This window comes from Engystomops pustulosus, chromosome 2 (genome assembly GCF_040894005.1).
Source record: "Engystomops pustulosus chromosome 2, aEngPut4.maternal, whole genome shotgun sequence".
In the NCBI taxonomy this organism is placed as follows: domain Eukaryota; kingdom Metazoa; phylum Chordata; class Amphibia; order Anura; family Leptodactylidae; genus Engystomops; species Engystomops pustulosus.
This window is the reverse complement of record NC_092412.1, coordinates 13771394-13798138: the sequence shown is the minus strand read 5'-3', so window position 1 is coordinate 13798138 and position 26745 is coordinate 13771394. Positions and strand designations below refer to the sequence as shown.

Here is a 26745-nt window from a genome sequence, read left to right as displayed (position 1 = left end):
TCCGTTGTCCAGGAAACGCCAGCATCTACGGTTCTTGGGTTAAGCGTCCCTAGGTGTAAACCAAGCTCCTTCACGGCTGACTATTCCTGTACTCCTCTGTTTCTGCTCCTGCACTTTAATTCAGGTTTCAGCTTTCTTGGATTCCTGTTCCGCTCTGGTCTCCCAGCATCATATTCCAGTTGTTCCTCGAGAAACCTCTTGTCATCTCCTCAGTCAGCGGACAAATCCTTTCCGATCCAGTAACGCACTGAGCCTCTTTGCAAGTAGGAAAGGAAAGACTGTTCTTTTATGTGTTGCCACACTCCACCTCATCTCTCCTGCTGGGTCTCCCGTGGCTGCAACTGCATACTCCGGTCCTTAACTGGAAGACAGGGGAAATCCTTTGTAGGGGACCAGAATGTCAGTCCTGCTGCATGGTGGCTCTTCTCCCTTTCCTGGCTTCTTCCGTGATTTCCAAGCCCTTGGGAGGGCCTACCTACGTGTTACCAGGACTTTGCCAATGTTTTTTTCCAAGCAGACTTTGCCCCCACACCGCCCCTATGATTGTCCTGTGTATCTCCTACCAGGTGCCTCTCCTCCCAGAGGTTGTGTTTATCCTCTTTCAGTTCCAGAGACTACTGCTATAAGCAAATCCTACTCTCCTGCCGGCGCAGGCTTCTTTTTCGTGACCAAGAAGGACGGCTCCCTCCGTCCTTGCATAGACTATCACGGGCTTAACAAGGTCACGGTTAAGAACCGCTACCCCCTGCCGTTGATCATGGAGCTCTTTGACCGTCTGCGTGGTTCCAAGGTGTTCTTCAAGTTGGATCTTCGTGGGGCCTACAATCTCATCCGGATCCGCAAGGAAGACAGCGTTTTCGTGATCGAAATTTCAAGTACCTTGTGATGCCATTTGGACTATGTAATGCTCCTGCTGTCTTCCAGGAATTTCGTGAATGACATCTTACAAGATCTGCTGTATACATGTGTCGTGGTCTACCTTGACGACATCTTGGTATTCTCTCCAGACTTCAAGACCAACCATTCCCATGTACGGCAAGTTCTTGGCCGCCTCCGGGCTTATCGTCTCTACGCCAAGCTCGAGAAATGTCATCAACGGAGCCTTCCTTTCCTAGGCTATATAATCTCTGATAGAGGTCTCCAGATGGATCCTGCTAAATTGTCTGCAGTTCTACAGTGACCACGCCCAGAAGGTCTACGTGCCATTCAGAGGTTTCTGGGTTTTGCAAACTATTATCAGCAGTTTATTCCGCATTTTTCCAATCTGGTGTCTCCCTTCGTGGCGCTCACCAAAAAGGGTGCCAATCCCAGTCTTTAGCCCTCGGCGGCTGAAGAAGCCTTCTCAATGTTGAAGTCTGCCTTTGCCTCGGCTGCAGTTCACTCCAGGCCTGACACTGAGAAGCCCTTACATCTTGAGGTTGACGTATCCTCCATAAGTGCTGCAGTTGTGCTCACCCAGAAAGGTTCAAAGGCCGTACTCTCACTTGTGGTTTCTTCTCTAAGACTCTTCGTCTGCAGAGGAATTACTCTATTGGAGATCGAGAACTGTTAGCCATCAAACTTGCTCTGGAAGAATGGGGATATCTACTGGAAGGAGCTCACCATCCGTTTTTTTGTCTATACAGACCATAAGAACCTCCTATATCCCCAGACAGCCCAGCGCCTTAATCCTAGGCAAGCCCGTTGGTCACTTTTCTTTTCACGCTTCAACCAGTTGATCCATTTTTGTCCTGCGGAGAAGAATATCAAGGTGGATGCCCTATCCCGTGCCTTTGATGTCATTGGAGAATGGCATATTATCTCTCCTGAACAGCTGGTTGTTGCCTCTCAGGTGAATCTCCGCCAGCTTCCTCCCAGCAAGACTTATGTTCGACCTGTACTCCGGAAGAGAATTCTGTCTTGGGGATATTCTTCGTGTCTGGCTGGGCACCCAGGGGTGCAAGTTCTGTGGCCCTGATCTCCCGATGTAACCAGTCGCCCTGGTCTCACGTGGCTATGGACTTTGTCACTGATCTTCCTCCGTCCTCTGGCAATACCATCATCTGGGTGGTGACTGACCGGTTTTCCAAGATGTCCTATTTTGTTTGTTCTTCCAGCATATCTTCTGGCTGCATGGACTTCCTCAACACATTGTCCCCGACCGAGGGGTCCAGTTTGTGTCCAAGTTCTGGCATTCCTTGTATCACCAGCAGCAACTACATCTGGACTTTTCTACTCATCTTATCACCCACAGTCAAATCAGACTCTGGGCTGTTACCTCTGCCACTTCATCTCTGTCCATCAAGATGATTGGTCTTATCTGCTACCATGGGCTGAGTTCTCCTATAACACACTGGACACTGGTTCTGCCGGGAAGCTACTTTCTTTGTGGTTTATGGACGTATTCCTCACCCTCCTCTACCTCTACCCGTTCCAAGACCTCAAATCTATTTGGGAGCAAACCCGTCAGTCTCTCCTCCGGGCCACTGATCGTACCAAGACCCAGGCTGATAAGAATAAGACTCCTCCTGTCTTCTCTCCGGGTGACAAGGTGTGGTTATCTTCCAAATATGTCCGACTGAAGATACCTAGCTACAAGCTTGGTTCATGCTTCCTAGGTCCCTTTGAGATAATCAGATGCATAAATTTGGTGGTGTACAAGCTCCGCTTTCCTCCTACTATGCGCATCCCGAACTCCTTCCATGTCTCCTTCCCGAAGCCTGTCATCTTGAATCGCTTCTCTCAGCAATCTCCTCCTCCTGCTCTAGGTGCTGATTCCACAAACATCTACGAGGTCAAGGAGGTATTGGACATGAAGACTGTGAGAGGTAAACGGTTCTTCCTTGTTGACTGGAAGGGGTTCGGGCCTGAGGAGAGATCGTGTGAGCCAGAAGAGAATATTCTGGACCGTAGTCTCCTCCAAAAATCTCTTCGGACCAAGAAGAGGGGGAGGCCGAAGGGGAAAAGGAGGTAATGTCACGGATGTCGCTGCGATCCACGTCTCGGATCTCTGTGGCAGCACACTCCCCAGTCCTCACTTACCTCTCTGCGTCCCTGGCCGGTCAGCGCGCATCCCCGTTCCCTAGGGCGTGCCCGCGCCGGCTCTGGAAGATTTAAAAGGCCAGCGCACCTCTCACTGGCACTGGCCACTTCTGGGTTTTCTATTCAACCGGCTGCTCCAATCAACCCCCGCCAAATATTTGAGCTATATGCCTGAGAGAAAGCTTCCTGTTACGATTCCTTCTCCTCTTATCTTGACCTTCTGTTGTGACCTTGAACCTGACCCTGACCTTGCTCCTTCTCTGCCAGCCCTGACCTTCTTCTCTGTACCAGTTTGTGTGTCATTGCCGCCTGTCCTGACCAAGTGCCTATTATCCCCGACCACGAGATTGCCTGCTGTTCCTGTCCCTCGACCTTGGCTGACGCCACTGGCAAGTTGCACCTGTGGAATGACCTGGTGGCACCACGCTGCAGCAATACCATCCTGCTTTGCGGCGGGCTCTGGTGAAAACAGGGTGCCACTTAGACTCTGGTCCCAGGTGTCAGCTTGTGTCATCGTCCGCGGTGGTCCAGGGGGTTCACTGACCGCGAGTCCTGACAGGCTGGCAGTGTTATTATACTTGATTTTCTTTTTTTTGCACTTCACAAATACTTGATAATTTGCTTTTTTGTGGATGTACCATTTAAAAATTAACAAAAGGTTTAAAGGGTATAAATACTTTTTACAAACCAGTTTGTGTCATCTCCATCTCCTCCCCTGGATGTGACCTCTCCCTGCAAAGTATAAGGAAAGATACATGAAAGGCTCTTACCCTCCTCTGTCACTGATGAGGGGATTTCCTCTCCGCTCCTCCTTCCACCACAACTTTCCTGTAAAGATCCAACATGAGGGACATGAGAAAACAAGGAAATGTATCCAGAGATTATCTTATAACCAAGTGAAGGTTTATAACATTTAGAAACCAGGAACTAAGTGACGTAAAGGGGTTTGCCCATGAAAAAAATTCTCAGATTTCAATCCCCTTAGTGTACAATTATTGCTGTTTTAGCAATACTATCCTATCACTCAGTGTGGCATGGATTATGTAAGTAGACACTTCATGATCCCTCTGTGCTATGAGATGCTGTGTGCTTAGATTATCAGAATACAAGTTTATTTACACTTTCATTTACCTTCTGTACCTTCTTTTGTACTAGTATCTGACACTTGGAAAGAGAGATAACACAGATCAGAGATAAGATCCATCAGATGCCTATTGCACATGACATTCTACCTTCTGCTATCACATCCATTGCAATTCAGCTCTACTAAATACCTCTCTCCCACTGTCCTGGATAAAGAACTTATCTGCCTGTAGCTTGCAGCTCTCCTCCTCCTTAGCTTCATCTACCTGATGATGCAGATGATGGAGTAGGATAGTCTGCTCTGGATCTTCAGAACAATCGTTGGAATTTTGATGACTGGGACATCTCCATGGTGGATTTCTTTCATGGGAACCATCTATAGGAAATATAAACAGTGACTGTAGGAAATTTATTTTGTCCCTTTCCTCATAGTACATCCTGAAGGGGTCTCCGCCACATTGGACCTGTGTTGACTGGGTTTGACCTGATGGGGATTTTAGCTATGGTCTCCCACTTACCCCATCCATAATGGTGTTTGGACTAGAAAAAAAAACAGGAAACTAGTGGAGATATGGTGTAATACGTGCCTTCTCAGCAAGAAAACTGGAAGAATGCATAATAAAGGTAAAGTAGTGAAGTTCAGTGGCGCTCATACATGGACTATTTAATCAAGAAGGTCTCCTCTTACCTGGTGATGTGAGAGGTTGGTGGTCCTGCATCATGATGTCCTTGTACTGATCCTTGTGTCCTTCTATATACTCCCACTCCTCCATGGAGAAATACATAGTGATGTCCTGACACCTTATAGGAACCTGACACACACAATGACACAGTCATCACCCAGACACCTCCCTTGTGTTATTGCACATTGTCCCAGCATTCCCGGCAGCGCTCACCTCTCCGCTCAGCAGCTCAGTGATCCTGGAGGTAAGTTCTAGGATCTGCTCATGTATCAGTGAATGAGGTGGAGGCTCGGTGATGGGGCTCTGGGTCCATCCTCCTGACACACGGGGGGTGACACACTCACCAGACGACTTCTTCACTACTGTGTAATCCTGTGTATGGGGAGACACTGATCACTACATAGATCCTAAGAATCCTTCACTTCTCCAGTCATTTCCCGCTGTTATTCCTAGAGATAAGAGCCGTATCCTGGGAGACTCTCACCTCTCCGGTTATCAAGGAGATCATCTCCAGGGCGAGCTCCAGGATCCTGGCTGCCATCTGCTCTCTGTCCATCCCCAGTCCTGGATGACCCTTCACCATCATGATGTCCTTGTACTGGTCCTTGTGTCCTTCTATATACTCCCACTCCTCCATGGAGAAATAGACAGTGACGTCCTGACACCTTATAGGAACCTGACACCCACAATGACACAGTCATCACCCAGACACCTCCATTGTGTTATTGTACAATGTCCCAGCATTCCCGGCAGCGCTCACCTCTCCGCTCAGCAGCTCAGTGATCCTGGAGGTAAGTTCTAGGATCTTCTGCTCATGTATCAGTGAATGAGGTGGAGGCTCGGTGATGGGGCTCTGGGTCCATCCTCCTGACACACGGGGGGTGACACACTCACCAGACGACTTCTTCACTACTGTGTAATCCTGTGTATGGGGAGACACTGATCACTACATAGATCCTAAGAATCCTTCACTTCTCCAGTCATTTCCCGCTGTTATTCCTAGAGATAAGAGCCGTGTCCTGGGAGACTCTCACCTCTCCGGTTATCAAGGAGATCATCTCCAGGGTGAGCTCCAGGATCCTGGCCGCCATCTGCTCTCTGTCCTTCTCCATCTTTGATGGAAAATAACATTGTTAAAACAAAAAGGGAAAATAGAATTTGCAGGAAAATCTTACATGACATATGAATTGATTAACTAAATAACTAAATCAATCTTCTGTGTGACAAAATCAAATTTTACGTCACAGAATATCCTGATAGATGATATACCATAATACGTGTGATAGAAATCTAATTCTGAGCAATTTAATACATGTTTATACTACAAAATGTCATCCAGTCCAACAAATTAGCTTTCTGTATCACCAGATTACATTCTTGACAACAAAGAGGAAGACTGCAATCTCAGGGCATAAATCAAATTATGAAACTACATGTGCTGGGTGCCTGCAGCTGACAACCCCGTTCCGAGAATCCATAGACTAAGAGCAGAAAAGAAGAAGAAGCAGAATTTAGGATTAGGTAAAAAGATGATTAAGGTTTTTATTCACCTTGTAACAATGGACCATTTATCACTATACAAAGCAAAAAAGTTTATGCTTGCCATAGACTCTACCACCCTGTATTCCAGTGCCACAGGTTCCAGAGGTAGCACTTTGAGACATCTCTGTGGATCGTCCCTAAGGCTGGATTCACATTAACGTATGATCCGGGCATACGTCAGGCGCGATGGAAAGCAGGAGGGGGGACACCTCCCCTCTCCATAGAAACGCATGCCGTATGAGCCGTGCACATGAGGATAGATAGGATATGTCCTTTCTCTTCCCCATGTGCGGCACCATAATCACTCCGTGCGGCCATTGCCATCTATGGGGGACGCTTGTACGGCCGCAAGCTTGGTTGGGTGACGACAACAAGTGATTTGTTTATAGCGACTGCATCAAACTAACATAAGTGTCTATCTTTCCATACGATATCAAACAGACTCAGTGACTCCCTGTTTGAGCTTTGGGCCCTTTTTTGGAATTTTAGCAAGTTTAGTTTTGTCCCTTCCATTTATGCTGCCGCCCCCACCAGCAGACGATGGCATAAATAACGACGCTAGCAATGGCTGTCTTGTACAACATCCTCAAGATCTTGCTGCAAATGTTGAAGGATTTGATCTTCCTGAGGAAGTACATACGCGACCATGATTTTTTTTTTGTACACTTCTCAGTACATTTTGTAACTGTGATGGTGAAAACATTCTGTTGTCTTGAGAACAGCTCTTCTTAGGTAAACAGTGCATATATCATCAACATTTCATAAACATTTTGGGAAAATAGTAAAAGATCCTCCAGTCACCTGTACCAGATCTGGTATTTTCACTATTGCAGAGCGAGAGGTTTATTGCTGCAATAAGTGATACTTCGCTGCTGCGAGACAATAGTGCACATGGAGGAGAAGTGAGAATTACTTATGGGTCTAGGACGTATGGTACTTGTTATCTGGTTCTGGTGACTGTTTGGTCGATATTGCACTTTAAGTTCGTTGCACAACATATTTTATTAGTAAATATTAAAAGTTATATTTTAATTCTGTAATGTGCAAATCTGAAGTTTACAGTGATTCGTGGGAACGAAGTTCATCCCCTTTTTTAGCTAAAGGGGCCCAAGTACAACGTGTTACATGGGGCAGAGAACTCTAGGAAGGAGAAAGGAACACCCTCGATCACATGTGCAGACATGTAAGCCAATCAGCGACCGGCAGGCTTATGTGATGTCACAGCCCTATAAAAACAGGCAGCCATTTGTAATCTCGTCTCACTCCACACTGCAAGTGCTGCCTGTAGCGATATAATATTTTCAGGGAAATTTTAATGAATGATGCATGTGGCGTCTGTAATCTTCAAATTATAAGTTCCAAACTTCAAATTCATTCCAAACTCTATCATTGTGCCACACTGTGACCTACAATGTTGCTCCAACCTCCATAGTTTGTCATTGTGCCACTCTGCGGCCTACTCATGCTGCTGCCAACTGACCGCTGTCTCCCTGGAACACCCTGTGATTTCCATAATGCTGTTTTCACCCTCCATCACTCTATGACGTTGCCACTATGTTTGGTTTTCCACTTTATTTCATCTGTCAGAAGGAATGAAAAGCCTCAGGATTGGTAGCCAAGAGCAGGAGTGGATACAGAACACAGAGGACATGCAAGTATCCCATTTACTGGTCATCTCTGTTTTGGATCCACTCCTGTTTGTTTTTGGCTTTAGCAATAATGATGATGGATTATTGACCGATTGAAAGCGGACGGATGAAAAGAAGGGCAAAAAGATCAGTGACGTCAATGAAAAATTACTGCCGACACCCTCTGCACTCTGGGTGGTTTCTACATGTATCCGCGTATAACAGAACAGGTTCTGTCATAATCTATGGAATCATCTGATGTCAGTGTAAAAAGAGTGCACTCTGTGATGTTATAGTGGGATCTTGGCCCTCAGCTCAGTCCTTTCGAGCTGGCACAGACATTACCTTGTCAGGCTGCGTTCCTGCTTCGCTTATTTGGGGAAGCGATTCTAAGAGCCGCGGCTGTCATGTGCATGTCATACTAAAACACAGCATTGTTTGAAGACCAAACCACGCTCCCTATGCATATTTAAGCATGGCACAGCGTTCTACAACACCCTACAGGCTCTCTGCAGCCAGGAAATAACAGGTTTTTTTTTAACGTGATTCCACATGATTCGAATCAAATTTTTTAGAAAAATTTTGCGAATCGGGTCAAATCGAATTTCAACAAATTCGCCCATCTCTACCATGTGGTTGTGTAGCTGCTCCGCGCGGCTGTCTAGCTGCTCCGCGCGGCTGTCTAGCTGCTCCGTGTGTGCGCGCTTCTATCTTGTCCTGTGGTTCTGAGGACCAGGATTTCCCCCTGTATTTTCCTGGATGATCCCGGTGTATGATGCAGCTCACACTCGCTCAGTCACACGTCCCATGGAGTTATGGGGATTGTAGGGATCATCTTGGTGACATCTGTAAGATTGGTTTATCATGGATCAGCCCCTAAGTGCAGCAGGAGAGTCCGTGTCTCCCTGTGTATGAGGTCACATGATCCTCCTCCTAATACACACATATTATCAATAGAACACAGTCAGGAGCTCAGCAACTCACCTCCAGGTAAGTATCAATGGGGCCGAGCAATGATGATGCAGATCCATGTGGGAGAAGGATTTACTGACCGGACCGAGAATCTGAATCATTTACTAGGAGCCGGAAGAGCTGGACCGCCCATCACTACAATGTGTGAGCTCCTGGAGCATGCTGGGAGTTGTAGTCCCTCCATATAGAGTGTGTGCTCCAGGAGCATGCTGGGAGGTGTAGTCCCTCCATATAGTGTGTGCGGCCCTGGAGCATGCTGGGAGCTGTAGTCCCTCCATATAGTGTGTGCGCTCCTGGAGCGTGCTGGGAGTTGTAGTCCCTCCATATAGTGTGTGCGCTCCTGGAGCGTGCTGGGAGTTGTAGTCCCTCCATATAGTGTGTGCGGCCCTGGAGCATGCTGGGAGTTGTAGTCCCTCCATATAGTGTGTGGGCTCCTGGAGAATGCTGGGAGTTGTAGTCCCTCCATATAGTGTGTGGACTCCTGGAGAATGCTTGGAGTTGTAGTCCCTCCATATAGTGTGTGTGCTCCTGGAGCACGCTGGGAGTTGTAGTCCCTCCATATAGAGTGTGTGCTCCAGGAGCATGCTGGGAGGTGTAGTCCCTCCATATAGTGTGTGCGGCCCTGGAGCATGCTGGGAGCTGTAGTCCCTCCATATAGTGTGTGCGCTCCTGGAGCGTGCTGGGAGTTGTAGTCCCTCCATATAGTGTGTGCGCTCCTGGAGCGTGCTGGGAGTTGTAGTCCCTCCATATAGTGTGTGCGGCCCTGGAGCATGCTGGGAGTTGTAGTCCCTTCATATAGTGTGTGGACTCCTGGAGAATGCTGGGAGTTGTAGTCCCTCCATATAGTGTGTGGACTCCTGGAGAATGCTTGGAGTTGTAGTCCCTCCATATAGTGTGTGTGCTCCTGGAGCACGCTGGGAGTTGTAGTCCCTCCATATAGTGTGTGCTCCTGGAGCATGCTGGGAGTTGTAGTCCCTCCATATAATGTGTATGTGCTCCTGGAACATGCTGGGAGTTGTAGTCCCTCCATATAGTGTGTGTCCTCCTGGAGCATGCTGGGAGGTGTAGTCCCTCCATATAGTGTGTGCTCCTGGAGCATGCTGGGAGTTGTAGTCCCTCCATATAATGTGTATGTGCTCCTGGAACATGCTGGGAGTAGTAGTCCCTCCATATAGTGTGTGTCCTCCTGGAGCATGCTGGGAGGTGTAGTCCCTCCATATAGTGTGTGCTCCTGGAGCATGCTGGGAGGTGTAGTCCCTCCATATAGTGTGTGTCCTCCTGGAGCATGCTGGGAGTTGTAGTCCCCCCATATAGTGTGTGTGCTCCTGGAGCATGCTGGGAGGTGTAGTCCCTCCATATAGTGTATGTGCTCCTGGAGCATGCTGGTTGTAGTCCCTCCTCTGATCACTTACCTCTTCTCTCCTCACACACGTCCTCCTGCTCACTATCCACTAGTCATGTGACCCTGGGAGAGTGATGTCACTGAGGGGCGGGGCTCCTGCTCACTATCCACTAGTCATGTGACCTCGGGAGTGTGATGTCACTGAGGGGGCGGGGCACTCCAGGAGGACAGGAAGCAGTTGAGGGTGTATAGAGTAGAAGTGGTGGATGAAGGACCTGTGAAGATGTCACATGTCATGTGATCAGTGCAGAAGAGGGTGGGACTAGGACCTAATGACATGATGTGGGGTCTATCTCTTCCAGAAGATTCCCGGCTGCAGACATGACTGTTTCTATGTGGTTGTGTCTCTTCAGTACAGTGTAGGGCACGGGTTTAGCTGAGGGAGAGGCTTGTGACAAGGGAATGATGGAAAAGATGAGGCAGTGATTGAGTCCGTGTAAGAGCGGAGGTGACAGGATCAGTAGGGAGAGGCAGAGCTGTGCCCTCTATACACTGATTACAGGAAATCTTGTCAGTTCATCTGGTGGTAACAATCGCTGACTGGACTTGTTGTTCGGCTGCGATTGGGGACATAAGCTGTGATTTGTTTCCCAAATGATATATATTTGCGCAGGCGTCTATCACTCACAGTGACCAATGGGGTAAAGTGATTGTGCTCCGCGCCCTCTTGATAATCTTAGAAATCTTATTTTTTCCTCTTTTTGATTAATCATCCCCAAAAAATGACAAAAAGATGATTTTCTCAGGATTTTTTTTTTTTACCAGAAGTGAAAGGATTTTGTATGTTCTTGATGCTTCCTTTTTAACTGCTTAATGACCAGACAGTTTTTAGTTTTTCCATATCCATTTTTCGCAACCCTCCTATGTAAAGATCTTCAAGCACAGTCCACACCCCCAACACAACAGGAGTATAACATCCCGGGCACGTTCTCCTGTAGATCCTCCAATGTTGTGTACATGATACTGTGCATGAGGTGTCGCACAAATAATATATACATTGGGGAGACTCAACAAAAACTTCAGAGCAGGATGAATTCTCACAGACACGCCATAAGCGAGGGGATGGACACACCTGTGGGGAAACACTGCTCTGGACCAGGCCACAGTGGGGAGCATTTAAAGGTCCTAATACTGAAAGGTGACTTTAAGGACAACAGAGAAAGGAAAACCTGGGAGTTGAAGCAGATGAGGACCTTCCAAAGGGGATCCTGAACAGTATAGCATTGGGGAGGGGGGAGCTCCTGCATAGTATATTATGCGGGGGTCTTCTGGACAGTATATCCTTGATATCATTGGGGAAGGCGGATGCTCCTGGACAGTATATTATAGAGGGAGAGGCTCATGGGCAGTATGTCACTGGGGAGGGGAACGTTTATAGATATTATATTATGGGGTGAAGAACTCCTGCACAATAAAGCAATGGGGTGGAGGGAGCTCCTGGACAGTATATTATTGAGGGGGGGGGGGGGTAGAAATCCTGAACAGTATACCGTATTATATGGGGGGGGGGGGGGCCCTGGACAGTATATTATAAGGGGGATTGGACTCCTGGACAGTATGTTTTAAGGGGGCGGTGGCTCCTGGACGGTTTATTATAGGGAGGGGTATTTATTAGCTAAATGAACTTAATTAACTAGTAAGACAGGCTGCTATGCTACATATTACTTACTGGGACACTGCTGAGCACATATGGATTGCTGAGAGGCTGCTGTTCTGCTACTTTAATGATAGGGTGCAGGGTTACATGCAAATTAAGAGGGGCACTGCTTTGCCACATATTAATGTATGGAAACAAACAAATTATATATATATATATATATATATATATATATATATATATATATATATATATATATATATACACATTATATAAAAATATATTTATGTATGTGGAGCAATACTGCAATATTGTTAGTATTCTACAGGTTTGTGGGTATTGGTATGGGTATATATTCATGTGCATCCATATTTGAGTGTTTCTTATATACAGTGTGTATTTGTAGGTGTAGCGTATATAAAGTGTGTAGAGTATATATGGTACTGTGTTTATATATGCGTGTTATGTATATGTAGTGTATGTGTGCATATGTCTGTGTAGTGTATATATGATATATGTGTATTCTGAAGTATTTCATGTGAGATGGGGCCAGCAGTGAGAGTTTAGGTATATGGGGGCCCACAATTCTAAGTTTGTACCAGGACCCACTGGGGTTCTTGTTACGCTTTGCAGAAGTACATGCACCCTCCGCAGCTAAATCTGGGAAAGGGGGAAGCTGATGCTGCACATATTTATAACAATTCAGAAAAAGAAAAAAGCGGATGTGATGTGAAAATTATAAATCTTTATTGAATATACAGATACATGTTAAAACCAATTAAAAAATCCCAAATAGGGAAGAATACAGACACAAGATCCCCCTAAACCCAGTAATTCTGATAGAAATAAACAGTACAGGTCAAAGATGTAACTATAGAGATAGTACCTCGGCTCCTAGTACAATATCAAAGTGCAAGGTGCAGGTACAGACAGACAGACTGACATATATGAACAGGTATATCTACATTACCACTGGGAGTCGGAACTGGGAGGAAGGGAGGTCACAGATGCCCCACGCGTATCGCCCGCCAAGCGGGCTTCCTCAGGGGATACCATGCGAGTCAAAGTCACTTGCTTAAATTATGTGTGTCACATAATTTAGGCCTCAATGTCAGGCTCCAGGGGTATTGGACCCACTGGACCACCGCGGATGATGACATAAGCCGACACTTGGGAAATTAAGCTAAGTTGCACCCAGTTTTCACTAGAGCCCGCCGCAAAGTGGGTTGGACTTGTTGCGGCGTGGTACCACCAGGTCGTTCCACAGGTGCGACTATGTCCACAGTGGCAGGCAAGGCGAGATACACAGAAATTGAGCTGAATCGTAGTCGGGGGCAGGCAGGAGATCAGAATGGGCAGCACGGGATCAGAGTCGGGGATGTAGCAACAGGTCAAGGCAGGTAGCAGAGGAGCGTAGTAAGGAACGGAACCGGGGTCACAAAGGGAAATCACAATAACAGCGCAGGGCATAGGAATAAAGCTTTCTCTAGGGTTCAAGGCACAAATATCCGGCAGGGAGAGGCTGGTTTATATGGATTCTGGGAAATGGCCAGCGCCACTTAACTGGCCCTTTAAATCTCCTGAAGTCGGTTCTTGCGCGCCCTAGGAGAGAGTAATGTGTGCACGCGCCCAGAGTACAGGGACAGGTAAGAGATGCGGTCGCCGCGCTTTTGAGCCTGCGACCCGTGACATTTACAGAGAGATTTCAGGATAAATTATTTTAGAAAGCAATTTATTTTCATTGGAGTTTTGAAAGTCTAATTTACTAGAAACACCAAAAACCATTTTTAAAATTGGACTCCTCAAAATATAAAAATCTTCACTCACTAATGACATGGTTTTTATTTGGAATTTATGAATTGAGGAAAATAAAACTGATAATTTATTTTGCAGTTCCTGTGAGCTACAGTGATACCCCACATGTGGATGGGCCTACAGTGAACCTTACAAGGGACATTGAGCTAAGGGAAGGCTTGCAGGGAAGTTTTACAGAATGTGCATGGCATCTTAGAAAGGAGCTGAATCTGTGATCTGTAAGTCAAATACCACAGCTTTCTTTTTCTATGTGCCCATTGTCACGGGTGCTACCACAATCCATGTCTCAGATCGTGGCCGCACCCGAGTCCCACCGTGTGGCTCCGCAGCTGCCACTTCCCGGGACTCACCTGTCCCGGCTCCATTTCTCCAGCGGACTGCCCTGCGTGCGCTTCCCCACCTCCTAGGGTGCACTGGCGCCTCCACCTTATCTCCAGCACCTCCCTTCCTGCCTTGCCAGATCTTTGTGCTTACGCCATTGAGAAAGCTTCCTTGCGACATTCCTGAGTCCTGTGTTGCCGTGATTTGATTCCTGTGTTGCCGTGTTCCTGTGTTCCCGTTCCCATCTGCCTGGACATCCTGTTGCTGACACTGGATTGGACTTGACCATGCATCTCTGCCGTCTGCCCTGACCCTGTGCCTGGAACCGACCACGAGTCTGTCTTCCATTAAGATACCTCAACCTTGGCTCCCACCGTGAGCTAGTCGCACCTGTAGAACAACCTGGTGGTACCCTGATGCAGCAAGACCATCCCGCTTTGAAGACCAGGTGCCACTTAGATTCCGGTCCCAGGAGTCAGCTAGTACCACTTCCCACGGTGGTCCAGAGGATCCACGGATCCGGAATTCTTACAGTAAGATCTGGCCAGGTTTCCCGCCGAGGTCACCGCCATGCTGCAACAGCTGCTAGCCACCCAGCATCAGCAACAGGCTCCTGAGACTGCTCCCGAGACTTCTGCCACCCCGGTCTGTCTTCCTGCCGCTGAACCTAGGCTATGGCTGTCTATGCCCAGCAAGTATGATGGAGATCCCAAGCTGTGTAGGGGCTTTATAACCCAGTGCTCCCTGCACATAGAACTCATGCCTTCACGATTTGTCTTGGAGAGATCCAAGGTGGCATTTTTCATCAGTCTCCTCTCCGGGAAAGCCCTGGCCTGGGATACCCCTCTTTGTGACAGAGACGACCTGGTCACGGCTACTCTCACAGCATTTCTGGCGGAGTTCCGGTCCGTGTTTGAATAATCTGCATGGGCCTCCTCTGCCGAGACTGCATTGTTGAACCTGCACCAAGGCAACTTGCTTGTGGTAGAGTATACAGTTCAGTTGCACACCCTGGCCTCTGAACTTGCCTGGAATGATGTAGCTCTCAATGCCACCTTTAACCCCTTAAGGACGGAGGGTTTTTCGGCTCATTTCTCGCTCTCCAACTTCAAAAATCCATAACTTTTTCATTTTTCCGTGTACAGACCTGTGTGAGGGCTTATTTTGTGCGTAACAAATTTGCCTTTCCCGTAATGTTATTTATTTTAACATGCCGTGTACTTCGAAGCTGAAAAAAAATTCCAAATGTGGAAAAATTGTCACGTTCTTGTGGGCTCAGTTTTTACGACTTTCACTCTTCGCTCCAAATAACACGCCTACTTTATTCTTTGGTTCGGTGCGATCGCGGTGATACCAAATTTATACAGGTTTTATTGTGTTTTAATACATTTTCAAAAATTAAACGAATGTGTACAAAAAAAAAAAATGTGTGAGGGGTCATTTTTTGCGAAATGAAGCGACGTTTTCATTGCTACCATTTTGAGGTCTGTGCGACATTTTGATCATTTTTTATGTTATGTAAAAAGGTGTAAAAGTCGCATTTCGGACATTTGGGCGCCATTTCCCACCTTGGAGGTCACCGCCGGCCGTAACCGTTTTTATATTTTGATAGATCGGGCATTTTGGGATGCGGCGATACCTAATATGTTTGTGATTTTTACTGTTTATTATGTTTTATATCAGTTCTAGGGAAAGGGGGGTGATTTGAATTTTTAATATTTTATTAATTTTTTTATTTTTTAAACTTTTTTTTTTCACTATCTTTTAGACCATCTAGGGTACATTAACCCTAGATGGTCAGATAGCTCCTACCATATACTGCAATACTTCTGTATTGCAATATATGGCATTTTTGCAGGTCATACATTACAATGAGCCCCTGGCTCATTGTAACGAATCTGCAGCTGCCAGATAGCCTCGTGTCAAAAGAAGACCCGAGGCTACCATGGCAACCGATCCCCGCCCCCCGATGACGTTCGGGGGCGTGGCGATCGAAAAAAAGATGGCGGCGCCCGCGCGCCGCCGTCTTTTAAATGCCGGCGGCAACGGGGGGGTTAATAGCCGCGATCGGTGCTAGCACCGACCGCGGTTATTAGCGGTGGGGGTTTTATGCATTATGCAAAAACCCCCACCTTTGTATGAAGAGGACTCAGCCCGTGAGCCCTCTTCATACATCCCTTATACCTCTGCGCCGTAGAGATACGGCGCAGAGCGTTAAGGGGTTAAGAAAGGACTCTGTGCAGGTCAAAGACGCTCTGGCGGCTTGTGACCTGCGGCTACTCTGAGTGGTCTTATCACACTGGCCACTCAGATTGACGTTCGGTTTAAGGAGCCCGCCGAGGAACTACGCTCCGAGCACCCTCAAGCCCATGTAAGACGTTTTCCTCGCCTAGCACCTGCCTTCCAAAAGCCGCTCCAGCCTCCACCTGTATTATCTGCTGAGGAACCTATGCAGGTGGACAGAATCCGTCTCTCCCTACAAGAGTGTTCCAGATGACGTCAGGAGAACCTCTGCCTGTATTGTGCCAGCCCAGACCACTTCATCGGGACTTTCCTGGATGTTGGGGATGGACAGGACAAGACCAGCACTTAGGGTTCTTGAGAGAAGCGTCCCTGAGCAAAGCTTCTCCACGCCTGACTATTCCTGTGTTCTTCAGTGTTGGCACCGGCACCCAGATCCAGATTTCTGCTTTCCTGGATTTGGGCTCTACAGCCAACTTTGTGGATGCTTCCCTAGTCTCCCAGCATCACTTCCCCGTGGTTTGTCTCGAAAAACTATTGTCCATTTCCTCTGTCAGTAGACAGATTCTCTCCGTTCCCATCTGGTTTCACACAGAACCCCTGCTCTTTCAAGTTGGTGCTTTACATAAAGAGAGACTTTCTTTTTTTGTGCTACCCCAAAGTACTTCCACCCTCCTGTTGGGTCTCCCCTAGTTGCAGCATCATGCCCCTGTGCTGGACTGGTCTTCTGGGGAGATTCTCCGTTGGTGCCCGTGTTGTTCCTCACACTGTATGGAGATCCCTCATCCGCTACCTGTCAGGATTTCTACCTTGTCTTCCAAGTCTCTGGAGGGGCTTCCCGCTCCATACCTGGACTTTGCAGATGTGTTCTCCAAGAAACAGGCTGAGACTCTTCCTCCACATCGTCCCTACGATTGCCCCATTGACCTGCTGCCCGTCTCTTCTCCTCCACGGGGTCGGGTGTACTCGCTCTCGGTACCTGAGACTGCCACCATGTCTGAGAGTATCAAGGAGAATCTGCAAAAAGACTTGATACACAAATCCATCTCTCCAGCTGGTACAGGTTTCTTTTTTTGTCACCAAGAAGGATGGCTTTCTCCGCCCCTGTATAGACTATTGCGGTCTTAACAAGGTCACCGTTAAGAATCCCTATCCTTTGCCGTTGATCACGGAGTTGTTTGACCGTCTACGGGGTGCAAGAGTCTTTTTCAAATTGGATCTTCGTAGCGCCTACAATCTCATCTGCATCAGGAAGTGTGACGAGTGGAAGACTTCCTTTAACACCCGTGATGGGCATTTTGAATATCTAGTTATGCCCTTTCGACTTTGTAATGCCCCAGCCTTTTTCCAGGAATTTGTTAATGACATCTTCAGGGACTTATTGTACATTTGTGTTGTGGTTTACCTGGATGACATCCTTGTGTATTCTGCTGATCTCGAGTCCCACCAGTCCCACATGTGGCAAGTGCTCCGCCACCTCAGAGCTAACCATCTCTTCGCCAAACTGGAGAAATGCCAGTTTCATCAGAAGAGCCTTCCATTCCTCGGCTACATAATTTCCGATAAAGGCTTGCAGATGGATCCGGCCAAGTTATCTGTGGATCTTCAGTGGCCACACCCAGTGGGACTGCGTGCTATTCAAAGATTTCTGGGCTTTGCAAATTATTATAGACAATTTATCCCACATTTCTCGTCTCTGGTAGCTCCGATGGTGGCACTAATAAGGAAAGTTGCCAATTCTCGTGTCTGCTCTCCAGCGGCAGGGTAGGCCTTCACGGGATTAAAGACTGCTTTTTCTTCTGCATCAGTTCTTACCCGACCTGATACCGAAAAGCCGTTCCTTGTGGAAGTCGATGCCTCCTCTGTGGGAGCTGGGGTGGTCCTTACCCAGAAGGGGCCTAAGGGCCGAACTCTCACCTGCGGCTTCTTCTCCAAAACCTTCTCCTACGCAGAAAGGAATTATTCTATTTGAGATTGTGAGCTACTGGCTATCAAGCTTGCCTTGGGAGGAATGGCGCCATCTGCTAGAGGGAGCCAGATTTCAGCATTTACACGGGCCGCAAGAACCTCCAGTATCTACAGATAGCTCAGCGATTGAATCCGCGTCAAGCCCGGAGGTCTCTCTTCTTTTCTCTCTTTGACTTTCAGATCCATTTTCGTCCTGCCAAGAAAAACGTCAAGGCTGACTCCTTGTCCCGTGCTTCCGATGTTATAGGGGAGGACTTTGCTCCGAGACATATCGTTCCTCCAGAGAGGCTTGTGCTTGCAGCGCCGGTGGACCTCCGGCAATCACCTCCCGGCAAGACTTATGTGCGACCTGGTCTTCAAAAAGAGGATCCTGACCTGGGGACATTCTTCTCATGTGGCTGGGCACCCTGGGGTGCAGCGCTCTGTGGCCCTCATTTCCCTTTACTATTGGTGGCCTGACTTGGTCAAGGACATTCGGGATTTTGTGGGTTCCTGTGCCACTTGTGCTCGCAATAAGCCCTCATGACAAAAACCTGCTGGTCTTCTGTTGCCGTTTGCCTTGCCTACCTGCCTGTGGTCTCATGTGGCTATGGACTTTATTACAGATCTGCCGCGATCATCTGGCAATACCGTTATCTGGCTGGTAACTGACCGCTTTTCTAAGATGTCCCATTTGCCTTCTCTTCCTCGTCTTGCCAGGCTCTTCTTCCAGCACATCTTCCAGCTTCATGGCCTTCCCCGGCACATTGTTTCAGATCCAGGTGTTCAATTCGTATCCATCTTCTGGAGATTTCTGTGCAGCCAACTGCAGGTGAAATTGGACTTTTCTTCTGCCTATCACTCTCAGTCTAATGGCTAAGTCGAAAGGGTGACGACTGGGCTTCTCTTCTAACATGGGCGGAGTTCTCCTTCAATTGCCTGGACTCCACTTCTGCCGGTTCTGCTACCTTCTTTATAATTTATGGACTGCATCCATGGCCTCCTCTTCCGTTACCCATGTCTTCAGATGTTCCTGCTGTGGAGGACTTGGTACAGTATCTAAAAGCTAATCTGGGAACAAGTCCATACCTGACTGCTCCAAGCTTCTGCTCAGACCAAGCGTCATGCAGACATTTCCTGTCATAGCTCCTGGTGACAGGGTCTGGTTATCCTCCAAGTACATCCGGCTGAAGATCACTGGCTACAAATTGGGACCGCGGTTCTTGGGTCCATTTGAAGTCCTCAGTCGCATCAACCCAGTGGCCTACAAATTGCGGCTGCCTCCTAGCATGCGCATACACATCTCGTTTCCCTCCTCAAACCAGTCATCTTCAACCGCTTCGCCCAGCAAGTTCCTCCTCCGGCGCTACAGGTGGATTCTACTGATCTGGTCTTCGAGGTGAAGGAGATCCTGGATATGAAGACGGTGAGAGGTAGACAGCTCTTTCTTGTAGACTGGAAAGGATTTGGTCCTGAGGAGAGACAGTAGGAGCCAGAGGATAACATTCTGGACAAGAGCCTGCTTCAGCGATTTTTCAGGCTCAGAAAGAGGGGGAGGCCGAAGTGGGGGAGTACTGCCACAGGTGCTCCCACGAACCCTGTCTCGGATCGCGGGCGCACCCATGTCCCTCCCTGTGCCTGTCGCTTCTTCGAACTCACTTGTCCCGTTTCCTGTTCTTCAGCAGACTGCCGTGTGCACGCATCCCCTCCTCCTAGGGCGCGTGCGACGGCTGTCAGAAATTTAAGGGGCCAATGCACAGCTGATTGGTGCGCTGGCTGAACGCCTCCACTTTATAATCCGGAACCTCCCTTCCTGCCTTGCCGGATCTTTGTGCTTACGTCATTGAGAAAGCTTCCTTGCTACATTCTTGAGTATTCCTGTGTTCTAGTGTCTTCCTGCTCCTGAGTCCTGTGTTGCCATGTTGCTGTGTTCCCGTTACCATCTGCCTGGACCTCCCGTTGCTAACCCCGGATTGGACTTGACCTTGCATCTCTGCCGCCTCCCCTGACCCTTTGCTGGACCCGACCTAACCTCTTCCGTTAAGGTACCTTGACCGCCACCACAGGCTAGCCGCACCTGTGGAATGACCTGGTGGTACCCTGCCTCAGCAAGACAATCCCGCTTTTCGGCGGGCTCTGGTGAAGACCAGGTGCCACTTAGATTCCGGTCCCAGGTGTCAGCTAGTACAACCTCCCGCAGTGGTCCAGAAGATCCACTGATCCCAAATCCTGACATCCCATAGAGCAGTATTCGTACACATATAGGACAGTAAGTGGGTCACCCCAGGTACAAGACATATGTCTGAGCGTCTTGCAGGGCAGCGAAAAGAAGGATTGCTGTTTGAAGCACAGATTTTGTTGGGTTGGATTTTAGTTGCTGTGGTGAATTTACAGAGTCCCTGAAATACGTAAACTGCATAAACTAACAGCCGCACTGCTAGATCTTACCCCTGTCAGGATCTTGCAGGCAGCCTAGGGCTGTAATGGAGACAGCGGCCAACTGTGGATGGGGGAGATGATTGTCTGGGAGAAAGCTGTCAAAGCCCTATAGACAGCACAGGCACGTGCCTTATGGGTTAAACATCGGGGTTCACGACACGTCACAGTCCTGGTTTGTTTGTTTTAGCGATATATATGGTTCGTCGTATGCACAATATCAGTTTGGTTGGCAAGAAACATCTAACAGCGGAAATTTTTTTATATTTGCTACTTCAACAATGGTTTATATCTCTGGGACTTTAGTTTTATCATGAATTTTGAATGAAAAAAGTTTTGACCCTCTTTCCTTTTGCACTGTGGCTGCCCGGTAAAATGTATATTTTCTATCTTCAACTTAACATGTTGAATCCTCTTTCCTTTACCTTATATTTTAAGCGACATGGAAATCATGTTGGGGGGACAAACCTTTTACACTGATTGTTACATTTATTGTTATACATTTATATAGGAAAGAAATTCAACAACTGGTAACAAATTCATCTAAACTAATGTTCACATGGCTTCTGTCCCTTGTGACTCCTCTGATGTCTGACAAGAACAGATAAGTATAAGATTTGACACATTAGGAAGATAATAATTCCTTTATTTATATAGCGCACACAGATTACGCGGCGCTGCAATCTATTCAACCTACCAGTATGTTTTGGAGTGTGGGAGGAAACCAGCTTCTCCCCCGTGTGAGTTTTCTGAGGGTTTACAGAATATCATTAGTAAAACTAAAAATATCATTGACTAAAACATTTCCCACATTTTAGGACTTGAAACTGTCTTCTCCCGTGTGAGTTCTCAGGTGTCTGAAAAGTTTATCTTTAGTGGCAAAACATTTTCTACATTCAGAACATGAAAATGTCTTCTCTCCTGTGTGAGTTTTCTGATGTCTAGAAAGCTGGCTTTTACTGCAAAAACATTTCCCACATTCTATACATAAAAATGGCTTCTCTCCTGAGTGGATTTTCTTATGTTCATTGAGATTTGATTTATAACTAAAGAATTTCCCACATTCAGGACATGAAAATGACTCGTCCCCTAAATGAGTTTTCTCATGGTTGACAAGTTGCCATTTTCGAGTAAAACATTTCCCACATTCAGAACATGAAAATGGCTTCTCCCCTGTGTGAGTTCTCTGATGGTAAATAAGATCCCATTTATGATTAAAACATTTCCCACATTCTCCACATGAAAATGGTTTCTCCCCCGTGTAAATTTTCTCATGCTCAGCAAGATACGACTTCTGGTTAAAACATTTCCCACATTAAGAACATGAAAATGGCTTCTCTCCTGTGTGAATTTTCTGATGTCTAGAGAGCTGACTTTTACAGCTAAAACATTTCCCACAATCAGTACATAAAAATGGCTTCTCTCCTGTGTGAGTTCTCTGATGGTCAACAAGATTCCATTTATGACTAAAACATTTTCCACATTCAGAACATGAAACGGTCTTCTCGCTTGTGTGAGTTTTCTGACGTCTATAAAGCAGAACTTTACTGCTAAAATATTTTCCACATTCTCCACATGAAAATGGTTTCTCCCCTGTGTGAATTTTCTCATGCTCAACAAGATGTTGCTTCTGGTTAAAACATTTCCCACATTCAGAACATGAAAACGGCTAATCTCCTGTGTGCGTTTTCTGATGTCTATAAAGCAGTGCTATACTGGTAAAACATTTTCCACATTCAGTACATAAAAATGGCTTCTCCCCTGTGTGGATTCTCTGATGGGCAACAAGATGCCATTTATCACTAAAACATTTCCCACATTCTGCACATGAAAATGGCTTCTCCCCTGTGTGTGTCTTCTGATGACTAACAAGCTGTCCTTTACAGCTAAAACATTTCCCACATTCTGCACATGAAAATGGCTTCTCCCCTGTGTGAGTTCTCTCATGTGCAACAAGCATTGATTTATAACAAAAACATTTCCCACATTTAGGACATGAAAATGGCTTCTCCCCTGTGTGGATTCTCTGATGGGCAACAAGATGCCATTTATCACTAAAACATTTTCCACATTCAGAACATGGAAATGTCTTCTCCCCTGTGTGTGTCTTCTGATGTCTATAAAGCAGAACTTTACTGCTAAAACATTTCCCACATTCTGCACATGAAAATGGCTTCTCCCCTGTGTGTGTCTTCTGATGACTAACAAGCTGTCCTTTACGTCTAAAACATTTCCCACATTCTGCACATGAAAATGGCTTCTCCCCTGTGTGAGTTCTCTCATGTGCAACAAGCATTGATTTATAACAAAAACATTTCCCACATTCTCCACATGAAAATGGTTTCTCCCCTGTGTGAATTTTCTCATGTGCAACAAGATATGGCTTCTGGTTAAAACATTTCCCACATTCAGAACATGAAAACGGCTTCTCTCCTGTGTGAATTTTCTGATGTCTAGAGAGCTGACTTTTACAGCGAAAACATTTCCCACAATCAGTACATAAAAATGGCTTCTCTCCTGTGTGAGTTCTCTGATGTCTATAAAGCTGTGCTATACTGGTAAAACATTTTCCACATTCAGTACATAAAAATGGCTTCTCCCCTGTGTGGATTCTCTGATGGTCAACAAGATGCCATTTATCACTAAAACATTTTCCACATTCAGAACATGGAAATGTCTTCTCCCCTGTGTGTGTCTTCTGATGTCTATAAAGTAGAACTTCACTGCTAAAACATTTCCCACATTCTGCACATGAAAATGGCTTCTCCCCTGTGTGTGTCTTCTGATGACTAACAAGCTGTCCTTTACGGCTAAAACATTTCCCACATTCTGCACATGAAAATGGCTTCTCCCCTGTGTGTGTCTTCTGATGACTAACAAGCTGTCCTTTACGTCTAAAACATTTCCCACATTCTGCACATGAAAATGGCTTCTCCCCTGTGTGAGTTCTCTCATGTGCAACAAGCATTGATTTATAACGAAAACATTTCCCACATTCTCCACATGAAAATGGTTTCTCCCCTGTGTGAATTTTCTCATGCTCAACAAGATATGGCTTCTGGTTAAAACATTTCCCACATTCAGAACATGAAAACGGCTTCTCTCCTGTGTGAGTTCTCTGATGTCTAGAAAGCAGTGCTATACTGGTAAAACATTTTCCACATTTAGTACATAAAAATGGCTTCTCCCCTGTGTGGATTCTCTGATGGTCAACAAGATACCATTTATCACTAAAACATTTTCCACATTCAGAACATGGAAATGGCTTCTCCCCTGTGTGTGTCTTCTGATGTCTATAAAGCAGAACTTTACTGCTAAAACATTTCCCACATTCTGCACATGAAAATGGCTTCTCCCCTGTGTGTGTCTTCTGATGACTAACAAGCTGTCCTTTACCGCTAAAACATTTCCCACATTCTGCACATGAAAATGGCTTCTCCCCTGTGTGAGTTCTCTCATGTGCAACAAGCATTGATTTATAACAAAAACATTTCCCACATTCTCCACATGAAAATGGCTTCTCCCCTGTGTGAATTTTCTCATGTGCAACAAGATATGGCTTCTGGTTAAAACATTTCCCACATTCAGAACATGAAAATGGCTTCTCCCCTGTGTGAGTTCTCTCATGTGCAACAAGCATTGATTTATAACAAAAACATTTCCCACATTTAGGACATGAAAATGGCTTCCCTCCTGTGTGAGTTTTGCTATGTCGGAAAAGTTGTCCTTTCCCGATAAAAGATTTCCCACATTCTGCACATGAAAATGTTTTTTTAGTTGTGTTCATTTGATCTAGACTTGATTTCTGGGTATAATTTTTGTCGCGTCTAGATTGCGAAAAAAACTTGCGACTTTGACGATGAATAAGATTTGATTCTTCATTGAAAAGCTTCTCAAATTCTGAACATGAAAACTTCCTCTTCTCTCCATGATTTCCCTCCTCTGTGGGAAGATGTGACGGATTATCTTCTACTTCACCACAAGGAGATGAGGAGGGACGTCCATGGGAACCTCTTGTACTTTCATCTCCTGAAAAACATGTTTCGAAATCAATGTTGCAGGTTTCTTTCTCAGATGATATCCTGAATCGTATCTGGCGAGTAATGCACGAACGCCATCATAACCTTGTGTGTATGCACTAGCATCACTGTCACTTTGTCTATGTCCTAAATGCCGGATCTACCAAAATATAAAACTAATTATCCCAATCGCCAGGCTAAGGGGACAAGATCTGGGTCCTACTTTCTGATGTTAGAACCTTTACATTTTCAGACAATGTATCAGAAACATAAGAACACACTAAGCTGAAGGGGTTTTTTCTTTTGCCTGAAATAGCAGCGTAGCGGGGTTGCTTGGCTGGCAGTGTTATTATACTTGATTTTTTTAACCCCTTCCCGCCGCGGCCCTTTTTCGATTTTGCGTTTTCATTTTTCACTCCCCAGATTCAAAAATCTGTAACTTTTTTATTTTTCCATGTACAGAGCTGTGTGACGGCTTATTTTCTGCGTAACAAATTACACTTCAAAATGGTGGTATTTAATATTCCATGCCGTGTACCGGGAAAAAAATTCCAAATGCAGTGAAATTGGTAAAAAAACGCATTTGTGCCGTATTCTAGTGGGCTTGGATTTTACGGATTTCACTGTGCGCCACAAATGACATGTCTACTTTATTCTTTGGGTCGGTGCGATTACGGGGATACCAAATGTGTATAGGTTTTATAATGTTTTCATACATTTAAAAAAATTAAAACCTCCTGTACAAAATTTTTGGGGGGGATTTTGCCATCTTCTGGGGCTAATAACTTTTTCATACTTTGGTGTACGGAGCTGTGGGTGGTGTAGTTTTTTACGGATTTTGATGACGTTTACAATGTTATCATTTTTAGGACTTTACGACCTTTTGATCACTTTTTATAGAATTTTAATTTTTTTTTAAATGGCAAAAAAGTGCCATTTTCGACTTTGGGCGCTATTTTCCGTTACGGGGTTAAACGCAGTGAAAAACCGTTATCATATTTTGATAGATCGGACATTTTCGGACGCGGCAATACCTAATGTGTTTATGATTTTTACTGTTTATTTATATTTATATCAGTTCTAGGGAAAGGGGGGTGACGGATCGCCGCTCCCCGATGACGTCACAGGGAGCGACGATCCACGGAAAGACGGCGGCGCAGGCACCGATCGCGGGTGTTACCGGTAAGCCTTTGCTGCAATTTGCAGCAAAGACTTACCGGCTATGGAGAGGGCTCGGCCCGCGAGCCCTCTCCATGTATCGGGACCCGAACATGTGACGTACTATTACGTCACATATCGGTAAGGGGTTAAAACTGTGTTTTTCACAAATATTTGATAATTTGCTTTTTTGTGGCTGTAACATTTAAAAAATTGACAAAAGTTAAAAGGGGTATGAATACTTTTGCGAACCAGTTTCGGTCATCTCCATCTCCTCCCCTGGATGTGACCTCTCCCTGCAATGTATAAGGGAAGAATAACCCACAAGATACATGAAAGGCTCTTACCCTCCTCTGTCACTGATGAGGGGATTTCCTCTCCGCTCCTCCTTCCACCACAACTTTCCTGGAAAGATCCAACATGAAGGACATGAGGAAACAAGGAGATTATATTATATCCGCGTTAAGGTTTATAACATTTACAAACCAGGAACCAAGAGACTTACATGGGATTCTATTCTCAAACTTCAATCCCCTAGTGATGTTTACACAATAATCAGATCACTCAGTGTAAAATTCCAGAGTGTGGCATGGATTATGTAAGTAGACACTTAATGATCCCGCTGTGCTATGAGATGCTGTGTGCTGACAATGTGCTTAGATTATCAGAATACAGGTTTATCTACACTTTCATTTACCTTCTGTACATTCTACTAGTATCTGACACTTGGAAAGAGAGATGAGACAGGTCAGAGATGAGGGATGATGAGATCCCTATTGCACATGACTTTCTCCCCTCTGCTATCACAGCCATTACATACTCTCAGCTCTACTGTATACCTCTCTCCCTCAGTCCTGGATAAACTTATCTGCCTGTAGCT

At 46.1% G+C, this 26745-nt stretch overlaps 4 protein-coding genes across 5 annotated transcripts in view; 2 read left to right on the top strand and 2 right to left on the bottom strand.

Annotated features, from left to right (window-relative positions):
- LOC140119963 (uncharacterized) overlaps positions 1 to 26745 on the top strand; it is a 1020783-nt gene that overhangs the window by 530673 nt on the left and 463365 nt on the right. The window lies entirely within an intron of this gene.
- Positions 1 to 26745, top strand: part of LOC140119783 (uncharacterized) — a 157870-nt gene that overhangs the window by 27555 nt on the left and 103570 nt on the right.
- Positions 1 to 26745, bottom strand: part of LOC140119794 (uncharacterized) — a 76135-nt gene that overhangs the window by 37958 nt on the left and 11432 nt on the right. The gene's annotated exons all lie outside the window — the stretch shown is intronic.
- LOC140119766 (uncharacterized) overlaps positions 1 to 26745 on the bottom strand; it is a 32110-nt gene that overhangs the window by 4408 nt on the left and 957 nt on the right. Inside the window, 7 exon segments of the mRNA XM_072139118.1 lie at positions 3792 to 3849; positions 4371 to 4480; positions 4793 to 4916; positions 5001 to 5159; positions 5272 to 5481; positions 21506 to 24717; positions 26213 to 26294. Of these exon segments, the coding sequence (XP_071995219.1) occupies positions 3792 to 3849; positions 4371 to 4480; positions 4793 to 4916; positions 5001 to 5159; positions 5272 to 5481; positions 21506 to 24717; positions 26213 to 26294 (3955 nt within the window).